Source organism: Olea europaea, unplaced genomic scaffold (assembly GCF_002742605.1).
Source record: "Olea europaea var. sylvestris unplaced genomic scaffold, O_europaea_v1 scaffold2495, whole genome shotgun sequence".
Classification (NCBI taxonomy): Eukaryota; Viridiplantae; Streptophyta; class Magnoliopsida; order Lamiales; family Oleaceae; genus Olea; species Olea europaea.
The window spans coordinates 157,308-169,328 of NW_019243184.1; the positions used below are offsets into that span (position 1 = coordinate 157,308).

Consider the following 12,021-nt stretch of genomic DNA (forward strand, 5'->3'; position numbering starts at 1 on the left):
GAGGTTGCGATTAGAGAAAGAAGCTGAAGCTTTGGCTGGACAGGTATTTTACTGTGACTCATGCTAAGGAGTGTCTTATGAACGGCGGAATCCCTGGAGTATCTTAATATTTGATATGATTGTAGGACGATGGTGGTGGAGAACAACTTGAACGCATTTACGAACGTTTGGAAGCAATTGATGCATCAACTGCTGAGAAGCGAGCTGCAGAGATCTTATATGGCCTTGGTTTCACCAAAAAAATGCAAGAAAAGAAAACAAAAGATTTTTCTGGTGGCTGGAGGATGAGGATAGCTCTAGCAAGAGCTCTATTCATGAATCCCACCATTTTGTTGCTCGATGAGCCTACAAATCATCTTGGTAAGCTTGCATATATTTGAAGGTTGATATTTACTGTGGACGAAGACTTGGTTAAAAAATTTGAAATAATTGGATTACTGGTGACTGATGAATGCCTACTGTTGCTGGATGACCCTCCGGATCATCCTTGGAAAGTTTAATGCAGTAATGGTTGGCATGGTAATATTGATCTAGGATGGTTAAAGTGAGTGATAAGAGTGAGTTGAGAGCGAGAGTGATGATGTGTGAAAAAAATGTACTCAATTGCTACAGAATCATAAGAAATATATTTTTTAGATTGATTTTTTAAGTGTAGATAACTGATATATTCCCAATGCTACAAAAGCAAATGGGTGTTGTGGCATAGTGGCTTTTGTCAAGCATAATTTCTATGGATGTCAGTTGAAGGTTGATATTTACTGTGGACGAAGACTTGGTTAAAAAATTTGAAATAATTGGATTACTGGTGACTGATGAATGCCTACTGTTGCTGGATGACCCTCCGGATCATCCTTGGAAAGTTTAATGCAGTAATGGTTGGCATGGTAATATTGATCTAGGATGGTTAAAGTGAGTGATAAGAGTGAGTTGAGAGCGAGAGTGATGATGTGTGAAAAAAATGTACTCAATTGCTACAGAATCATAAGAAATATATTTTTTAGATTGATTTTTTAAGTGTAAATAACTGATATATTCCCAATGCTACAAAAGCAAATGGGTGTTGTGGCATAGTGGCTTTTGTCAAGCATAATTTCTATGGATGTCAGGGCTTGTATTCAATACCTTGAACACCTTCTCTTTTTAATGAAAAATAATAATATTCTTACATCATCTGGCCACATGCAAGATTGTCTTGGTTCTTGCATGCAGCTGGCTACCAGCTATAAGGAGAGTGAAGTTGTTTATAGGTACCTGAGATATAGACAACATAATTTTTTATGGTTAAAAACCAGTAGATCACGGTTTCCTTATTTGAATCAAAACCTTCATTTTGAATTCTTATTGTAGAAAGTTCTTAAGGTCTCAAATATTTCATTGTTGTCAAATGAGCTCTCTCCGTTGGCTACTTTGAACTGTAGATCGTGAGTCTCATAAAACGTCTTTGATTGCTGAGCAATCTTTCTTACATAAAGTAAGTCGCTACTCTGGGACGACGAGTATGTAGTTAATTCACTGTCAAGTGAAGAAATTGGCCACTATACCTCACTGCAATTGTATTGAATGGTTGAAGTCAGAAATAAGACGGATTCTACTTTGCGTGCTGAATTGTCATATTCATCGTATAACTTGTGACAATGAGTTCCTTGAAACTGCAGACTTGGAGGCCTGTGTTTGGTTAGAGGAGACGTTGAAAAAATTTGATCGCATTCTGGTTGTGGTTTCACATTCACAGGATTTTCTGAATGGAGTCTGCACCAACATCATCCATATGCAAAATAAGAAATTGAAACTCTATACTGGTAATTATGACCAATATATTCAGACCCGTGCGGAACTCGAAGAGAACCAGATGAAACAGTACAGGTGGGAGCAGGAACAGATAGCTTCAATGAAGGAATATATTGCACGGTTTGGACATGGGTCTGCCAAACTAGCTCGCCAGGCCCAGAGCAAGGAGAAAACTTTGGCAAAGATGGAGCGTGGTGGGCTCACAGAGAGGGTGGTCAAGGACAAGGTTCTGGTTTTCCGGTTTCCAGATGTGGGGAAACTTCCACCTCCTGTTCTACAGTTCGTGGAAGTATCGTTTGGCTATACTCCTGATAATCTCATCTACAAGAACCTTGATTTTGGTGTAGACCTTGATTCAAGAGTAGCACTTGTTGGACCTAATGGAGCTGGAAAGAGTACACTGCTGAAGCTGATGACGGGGGATTTAGTTCCTCTTGATGGCATGGTCCGGCGGCACAACCATTTGAGGATTGCGCAGTTCCATCAACACTTGGCCGAGAAACTTGACTTGGAATTGTCAGCTCTAGAGTTCATGATGAGAGAGTACCCTGGAAATGGGGAAGAGAAGATGAGGGCAGCAGTGGGGAAGTTTGGGCTTAGTGGTAAAGCTCAAGTGATGCCCATGAAGAACTTGTCAGATGGACAAAGGAGCCGTGTGATCTTTGCATGGTTAGCTTGGAGGCAGCCACACATACTTCTATTGGATGAACCTACTAACCATTTGGATATTGAGACAATTGACTCACTGGCTGAGGCATTGAAAGAATGGGATGGTGGCCTTGTTCTAGTGAGCCACGACTTCAGGCTCATAAACCAGGTGGCCCATGAGATTTGGGTATGTGAGAATCAGACCGTCACTCGGTGGGAGGGGGATATCATGGACTTCAAGAAGCATTTGAGGGCAAAGTCCGGTTTGTTTGATTGAACTTCCAACTTGATGAGCTGATTTACATCAGTAATGAAGTTAGTTTCGTGGCTATGGCTTTGAAGCAGCACGTCAAGAGATGGATATGACGTTTTAAAAGTCAAATAAGAATGGGACAGAGGTAAGGTAGAGGAAGTTGGCACTAATTGCTCATTGTTTTGTAACTTGGAGCCTGATCCTTGAGGCCCTGCCCTCCATTAGAAGCTATGTCGAGCTTTTTATTTATCTATTATATTTTGATATATTCTTATCTAGCATATCCCAGCTTATTACCAAGGGCAGAGATCAGTAGGCATACTGTAAATCTTTGTATCCAGTTTGAGCCTCACCAACTTATGTTTTACATAAATACTATATGAATTTAATGTACTTTGATTTATAATGTTGTTGCTAACTTTTCATCCTTGTACTCATTGTCTTGAGTTGGATAATTTCTGCTGGCTTATATTATTAAATGCTAATACTTAAATAAGTGCCGAGTAGTTACGTAAGGTGTGTGTAATGTGGAGTTGTACCCATGGAGCCAAAACGAAAAGACTAATGAAATTTCTAGAACTGACTTTTAAAGGGTTCAAGTTCTATTTGATGCCATGGCCGGTAAACTCGGGCCTACAACTTTTATGATTGGGAGCATTCTGGAAGTGACGTGGGTGATACGCCACTTCTGGTCCACACTACTCATAAATTTGTCTAGAAGTAATCTAAGTCATTGATTAGTGAATCAAATGAAATGTTTCGAGCTTAATTATTCACCGATTGGAAGCGGGACAATGCATTAATCATTGTTAAAATGTAAAATCAGTTAGAGCTCTTCTTCGTCTTTTCGGCCCCCCGCTCGTATTGATGTTGATTGTGCTCTCCAAGGTGAAATTATGCAGATTTAGTATATTTTCTCATTTTCAAGGTGGGGGCCTTATTTTTCGCATCTCCCTATTTGTTACAATAATACAACTTTTTATTTTTTTTTCTCTATATACAGTGTTTAAGAAGACTGAAAATTTGCAGTCGTGTCTATCCATCAAGCTAAGTGAATAGAATTCAAGAAGCTAGTTTTGTCTTATGAAAAAGGATATTATGGCTATGCTCCTGTTCGGTTTGGATAAAAATGAGATTTTTGTGCAGATTTCAATAAAAGTAAGCGAAATGTTTGATTGAGAAGTTGATAAATTGAAATTGAGAATCTTGTGAAATATGTGGTTAAAAATGAGTGAAAAAATGAATTCTAAAAAACAGGGGGAGTAACTCCCACACACTTATTTTAAAAATAGCCTCTGCATCATTATAATCGTTGAATTGTCATCTGTCAACATAGGTAAAGCTACCCAACTTCAACTTGTTGGGAGGCCAACCAGCAGGAATAAGTACCCATTAAAGGGATAAGAAAGTACGTCACATGGCTAATATGCGATATAATTGATGGCTAAAATAATTGTGTTAATTTAGGGAAAAAAAAAAAAAAAGTTGAACCCCAACTTCGAAGGACCCATTGTCCCACTCCTAGAGCTTTGTAAAAGAGGTGAATCGCCAGGTGTGCCCTAACAGGTTAGGGAACAAGAGCTGTCTGTACACTGTGCCTACAAGGAATCCAATTTCATGTATCAGAAATCGAATCCTCATACTGCGACTGTCAGCAAGGCATGAGATAATCTCACCTTTGCACCACTGAGTTATGCCCCGGGGGCTAATTGTGTTAATTTTATATTACACGGTGGCTAGTCAAAGTATTTTAAACATATTGAATTATAAAACTTTAATGAGTTTTTAAGTATAGTAATCGATGCTAATATTTAATATTTGATTTCCATAAGACACCGTATATTTGGTAGACTTTATTCATCAATCGCTCTTTGTGACTATTATTAATTTATTAGCCCTCGAATACTACTTTACGTCGCGCTGCAAGTGGCATATATTTTCAAACAAAGAATTGGTAAAACATATGGAAGAATTTTTTTTGTCTCCAAAAGAATTAAGAAAAAAGATGTAGCAAATGCTATTCATTTTAGCAGAAGAGGACAGAGATCTTCCTTTCTTCACTGCTTTAGTAATTACAACATCAACAGCTTATATTAGTGATGTATCATTCAACTATAGAACTATACAAGAAGAGTAGATGGAATGCAAAACCAACAAAACCAGAACGCCACAATCAGTCAAGATTCTCCATTTAACGAAAATCTTCCTCATTCACGATCATGAATTCGGGATTTATTCTTTCCCAGTATTACTAGGATGCTATTATGAAATTGAAACTGAAAAAAAAAAAAAAAAAAAACAAAATGGGTTACATAACCTAGTAGTACTCAACATTTCATCTTAGTATGGACTATGGTATATGTTAGGTCAGTGATATTTGCAAGGCATGTTGGAGCGAAGAGAGAGTGAGAATATGTATGCAGCAAAAGCTTTGTGCGATTGGCATTTTACAGACAAAGAAGGCTGTAGAAAACGAGGGGTATAAATGCATTGTCCAGTTGTGCTGTGTAGGCCTCCAAAAGACCACTAGTAGTCACTGCCAATATAAGAGAGAACCAGTGCTGCAAAAATAAAGGACAAAGTGAGAAAAATGCATGGATTAAGAATTTTATCCATTTATCTATGTCTACAAACATGCACAGAAGCACACCCAGAGAAAGAGTGAGATAAAGACCATAGTGAATATGTAACCAGTTGCGGCTAGAAGTGGAAGTAGAGCAGAGCATGCAGCCAGAACAGAAGTTATACCAGCAGCAGTTCCTTCAATTGTCTTCTCTAGAAAAGGTTGAGAAAGATAACATGTAAGGAGACGTAAACAATAAGTTGAAGCAAAATGGAAAGCAAGGAATAACAAATTAGAGAACAAAAATCATACTGCCAGTTTTGCTCAAGCGGATGACTCCATACTTGTGGCCAACCATCGATGCCTGCAATAAATGCAAAATGAATTTAGCCACTGTTTGGTTTGGATAAAATCAGATTTTTAATAAATTTTGATAATAGTTAGTGGAATGTGTGGTGGAAAAATAGTAGGTCACATGAAATATGTGATTAAAATTAATTGTTGACTTTGACTTTGACTTAAATTTTAATCAAAATTTCTAGCTGAACCAAACAGGGACTTAGTTACAATGGGATTCCTCTGATGAGCTAGCAACCAAGCATGCACTTGGGAATAGTGAACCTCTTGTGCATGGTTTTCATTGGTTCTTCTCCAGCTGATCGCAGGAAATACAAACTCAACTACACAGCCTTTCAGAAAACAATCGCTGAAATCATCATTACACCTCTCAGTGAAAACCTTTCCACACTTTTATACCAACTGCTTCAAGCACCTTAGAATTTTGGGGCATTCAAAGAGGAAAAAAGGGAAAGTTACTAGGGCATGCTATACACCTTATCAAGGGGAAGTAAAAGCAAATAATGAGGATTCTCAAATGGGAAGATCAAAACTAAGGCACACAGTAACCGACTTACATCAGCAATCACTTACACAGTATCCCCTCAACCTCCAAAAAGAAAAAGTAAAAAAGAAAAAGAAATAAACACATGCTCACACAAATACATATATATGATAAATCAAGTACTTTAAAATACTTTATACAAATAAATATAAATGTGCATGTGATTTGCACACGTGTGTGTCACTGATGTCCAGATCTAAACTGTATTTCCATCACATTAACCCATTTGTAGATATTAAGCAGCAGGAAATCCCAAATCTAGCCACTGTGATGTCATTGAATCTGTAAAATGTCACATTATCATGAAATTCCAGTGCAACCGCTAAGCTCAGGATAATCTAATTTTTTTTCACGGCTGCAGAAACTGAAGCTTCCATTTCCTTCGTAAAGTTACATAATTTCCCTTTCATTTTTTATTTATTTATTTTTTTGTTAACATAAATTGTTAAGATATTCCATATACCAGAGACCACAAATAAACACAAGCTAGAATTACATCCATTAAAGTATAGTTAACTCAGTACCCTTCCATATATCAAAGAAGACAAATTCAACACAATCTAGAAGTACAGATTAAAAAGGGATAAAGAAAAACATAATGGCATAAGTGGCCAGTAGCCACAAAGGAGTGCAAGTGATTTACCATTGTATCACCAATACCAAGGCTCAGAATTCCAGCAAAGGGGGCAAGTGGACGATCAGTACCACCAGAAGACAGCCAGATGGGAAGTGCGCATCCCAGTAAAAGTGAAAAATGGCTGCATAATAAAAAGATTGGGGAAGCAATCAGTCAATATCTACCAAGAATCAAGTGGTACAACACAACGTACAGGAAGGGAAACAAATTGCACACCTGACAATAAGCAAATCAGAATCACGATGGTCAGTAAAAGCATTCATGAATTGCTGAACAAGATGTCCTAAAGGCCAAATTCTCCATACCTGCTCCAGAGAATCAAAGCTAGTCAAGTTTTGGCAGAAAATAAAATCCATCTAACAATATGTTGTTCCAGCATGGAAGTAAGAGAAGGCAGATTTTGGAAAGATCAATGGTACAAAGTTTTTTTCATAGGGAGAGGGAAGGTTTAATGCGCTTGAATGTGCACTCGTGTGTTTTTCTTTTGGTCTGGGGGAGTTGTTAAAGATAGATTGATTGTGTATTGTGTGACAAATATTTCCTTAATCACAGCCACAGGTAGAACCAAAATTTCTTTATAATAAAAGTTTAGACCATTGCAAGTAACTCAAGTGACATGAAAAACACGACCTTATATTTTCGTAGTGTAAATTCATGCACTCATCCCATTATAAGGTCCATAGGAACCTGTTTTTACAGGCTAAACTTTGTAAAACATCTCTAATAAGTATATTCATACTTCAAATTTTAATGAGCGTGTAATTAAATATACATCCACTTCTACATATTTTTCTTCTTGTTTCTGTTTATGTTCAATGCTAAAGAGGCGGTTGAGAAAGCTGAATCTAAAATACAAAAGACTCAATGCTGAATTATTAAGTGTTGATCATGGTGAGTACCAAATCTCGAAATGACAGAGTAGACTATTTCATTCAAAAATTTGTTTCACAATTTTAAGAATGTCAAGGGCCTATGTGACTAAGCTTTTGATAAAAGTTTTTAGTAGATTTTTATAAAAGTTGACGAAATGTGTTGTTAGGTCTTATGGAATGTGTGGTTAAAAATATAAGTTTGACTACTTGAAAAGTGTTATTTAATTTTAGCAAAAATTTTATCAAAGAAGCACTAATTGAGTAACATTCAAATACATTATTTCCATGGTTTGAAAGATCTCAATTTCGGGAACCACACTTCATTCTTAAATAACATTCCATTCCTCCAAAGATCCACTGCTTAAAGTATGTACATTAGATATTCTTGGCTACTAGTTTAAGAATAAGAATAAAAATTTGCACTAAGATCTCACTTTTTCCAAGCCCCGCCCAAAACTTCACGCTAATTCAAATGAAGACATATTATGAATAAAGTGTATCATACTATACAAAATATATCTATGCTTATATGTGTTTACGACTGTGCACACAATGGAGGAGAAACTGGAATCAAACACTCGACTCTTCTTTTTATGTTCATTTCTTTGGACCTTGAAAGATTTTTTTGATATATGGTACATTTAAAAACTTTTATACCTGATTGTGTTTTCAGTTCAGATATAAGATAAGGCAGAATCACTTTAATTCCAACTGATTGTGCAACACACCCGTAGTAGGTGGTGAAATGAGATTAATCGCCCTAATTGAAATAAGTACTTAATATTTCAATAGTAACGCCCTAATTGAAATAAGTACTTAATATTTCAATAGTAACGGTGTGTTTGATTGCTAGCATAAAATTTGCTTGGAAAGAAAATTGCCCAGAACTTATTTACATGAAAATTATTAATTAAATGCGTTTGATTGATTTAATTTTTAACCTAAAAAATATTATACTTGTCTATCTTTTTTTGATGGTAAATGTGAGAGGGGAGTAGATGAAAGAGAGAGAGAGTTGCCTGGAAAATAAAAACCTAAAACAAGGAAAATATATTCATGTGACCAACTTTTGAAAAATATTTTCCATGGAAAAAAAATGTCAATCAAACACACCAAAAATAGGAACTTGGATGAAAAAATGACATTTTCCATAGAAAATAAAGCTAATCAAACACTCCCTAAGTGTTGAAAATGGGGAGCTAGAAAATAACAATATCAGTCAAAAGGTTAAAGTAAAACAAATATTCTACATTTCTTAAAGCGCGAAGTCTCTAACTCCTTCCATTCACTTGTTTTATCAAACTTCCCTTGCACCATAACTAAACAAAACAAAATTTCTATCAAGAATCCAAACTTTCACACTGAAACCAAGGACAATAATGCAATAATTTGATTTCACAAATATATCTTGTCTTAAAAATTACTTCCGTATAAGAAGATTAAAATGCAAGATACTCTAGTTCTTAATGTGTAGATATTTCAATAGAAATTCAGATCTTCTACAGAGATTGCAACAATCACAAGTCGAAATGCAGGAAGTTAAAAAACATATTCACATAACTTTTAACACAGCATCTTAACAACCTAGATTTGTTTCTTTAAAAACTTACTCGTATAATTTCCAACACGAGAAAGACTGCCAAAGCTGCACCAAATGCCAGATCAAGAAATTTTGGCTGGAAATAAATAAATAAATTCTACCATAAAAAAAGTATTTTAAGAAAGTAAAATTTTTGCACATTGACCTCAAAGTCCTATCAACCTCAAATTACCTGGAAAATGAGAGCAGGAACAAAAATTGAAACAGCCATCAGGTGGTAGTATTTGCGAAGAAGAATTCGCTCAATAGTACTATTCTTCGAAATGTTGTAGAACCATATAACTGACACATATATAACAGCTACCCAATAGACACATAGGGGGAGTCTCTTGAGCGGTTCCGAGACAACAAAATTACAAACCCTGAAAAAATATGATAGTAAAATGGAAAACAGATACATTAACAAAAAAGACAAAAGCACGGAAATCAAATAAGGATCCTTTGCCGAAAGAAAAAATATTTACCAGTGAAGATATAGATAAATATCATATAACAAGAATAATGGCATCATACTGGATAATCACTGAGTTGTGTTAGGGGATAAAATCCAACATCGAATAAAGATTAAAAACATAGATCAATTTATAAAGATTTGGGCTATTTCTCTTAATAAGGTTGACGTTTTAAGATGAAACCCCAAATCTTAGCATGATATCAAAGCTTATTAAATTCCAATGAGTAATTCAATTCAATTAATACTCAAAAAATGAGCATGCGAATTTTAAGATTGGTTTAATCAAACAAGCTACCATCTTGTGGGAGCGTATTAAAGAATAAAATTTCACACCGAATAAAGATCAAAACATAGACCAATTTATAGGGGTTTGAATTACTCTTCTTAATAAGGTTGACTTTTTAAAATGAGACCCCAAGTCTTACAAGTTGGAAGCTCAAGATTTAACTTGTGTTCTATCAAATTTTTGTATTATTAAGGTAGAATGCTCTTAGACAGCTTTCAAAGTCCATTCCAAAGTTAAGAGAACTTTTTGAATAATATTGCTTGTTTCTATTTCAGGAAGACCTTATTGCCATAAGGCAAATGAGTGGCTGATGCAGATCCATGCACAATAATGGTCCATTGAATGGAAGTAAAATGAGTCCCCTTAAATACTTGGGAATTGTGTATCCAACGATTCACATAACGTCATCATAATATATCATGGAGTACGATTTTAATCAAATATTTAAATAAAAAATATGAAGTATAGTGCCACCAGTAGAAACAGTAGCAGTACAAGGCTTTGCTAAACTATTCGCTTGAGTTTCTTTTCTTGTCCACATTCCTCTCAGCAAACCGTTCCCTAGGTTAGCAATATTATATATCTAATGGGACATTAACTTCGTAGACTTTGCTTCTACACTCATTTTTAACGAAATTGCATTAGATTTCTTACTAAGCCTTATTGGAAATGAGGATGATCAAAACCCACACCAACCCAATACAGGTATGGAATCATTCTATAATAAAGTCATTTTTATATATATCATCAAAACAATACAAGGATGGTTTCCTTCCCCTTGTTTAGTAAAAGAAAAGACATAAGGACCATTATTAATCTCATGTCATTGTATATTTCTTAAATTGTAAGGCTTCATAGAATTTGCATCTATAGATGGTTATTAGGTTGCTTTGACATGATCCATACAGACATTCATAACCATCCGTGTTCTCATATATTTCTTAAATTGCAAGGTTTCATATAATTTGCATCTAAAAGTAATTAGTATATGCATCATAACATATCTACTAGATAAGATACACTATTCATAAGAAAAATAATGAATATTTAGATTCATTTCCCTTCATTTTTCTTGGTTCCAATATACCATTTGGACCCTAACAAAGATGAAAACAATAAGAAAGCACAACACTAATATGTGTTTTCTGCAATTTTAACATGCCATCAAAACAAAAAATTGAAAATGAAATTGAAACTCAAAATTAAAAAGTGAAATGCAAACCAATGTCCCCTAAGTTATCATCCCAAATATGAAATAAAAATGGCAACACTGTATTATGTTCATCATGTTAAAAAATTGATAAAGCAGAAAACAGCCAGAGTAGTAACCAGAAACAGATTGAAACAAAATTGAGGAGTATACCATAACAAAGGGTGCATGTGAAAATCATGGACAAATAGCATCCATGATGGAACAGCCACGGCCAACATAAACGAGAGTAAAGCATAGAAAACAAAGGATTCTCTGATCTCATGGTTTGACATGTCTCGAGAGCTAGAAGAGCAGGCAAAGCATTGCCAAATTTTGACAACATTTTTGTAGAATACAGGAAAAAGAAGTAGACCAAGACTCATGCCCTGCAAGAAATAGGAACGCATTTACCAATTAGTATATTAATAAACTATACTTCTCCATTCAAAGAGGGAAGAATTATGGAATAGTTACTTGTTGAAACACAGAATAGTTACTTGTTGAAACACACAGACCATTACCTGAATAATTATACGGATCTCATCTCTCTTGATACCAAAATCCCCAAGAACTAGCTTGGATGATGCTGAATATTCAAGGATCTGTTTAGTAAAAGATAATTGTAAGCAAAAAAATTTAACTATTCTAAATATAATGAGGAACATAAAACTAACCTTTGACGCTGTGTAGAATAACATGTCCCCAAAATAGATCACAATACCAGCAGTCACTAGAAGCCCTTCCCCTGACAAGAGAAATAATAACATAATTTCTGAGGAGCGAACAAAAACAATTTGGTAAAACCAATTCAAATGACAATAGTGTGC

At 35.3% G+C, this 12,021-nt stretch overlaps 1 protein-coding gene across 1 annotated transcript; it reads right to left on the reverse strand.

Annotated features, from left to right (window-relative positions):
• Positions 1–4,682: 4,682 nt before the first annotated feature.
• LOC111382426 (dolichol kinase EVAN-like) lies at positions 4,683–12,003 on the reverse strand. The gene is made up of 10 exons (XM_023006400.1): positions 11,869–12,003; positions 11,716–11,796; positions 11,366–11,580; positions 9,435–9,624; positions 9,273–9,338; positions 7,007–7,095; positions 6,797–6,911; positions 5,565–5,616; positions 5,340–5,464; positions 4,683–5,250 (listed from the first exon to the last, which is right to left on the reverse strand). Exons 1-10 carry the CDS (start codon positions 11,959–11,961, stop codon positions 5,137–5,139), a joined length of 1,140 nt encoding a protein of 379 aa, XP_022862168.1. The 5' UTR covers positions 11,962–12,003; the 3' UTR covers positions 4,683–5,136.
• Positions 12,004–12,021: the final 18 nt, after the last annotated feature.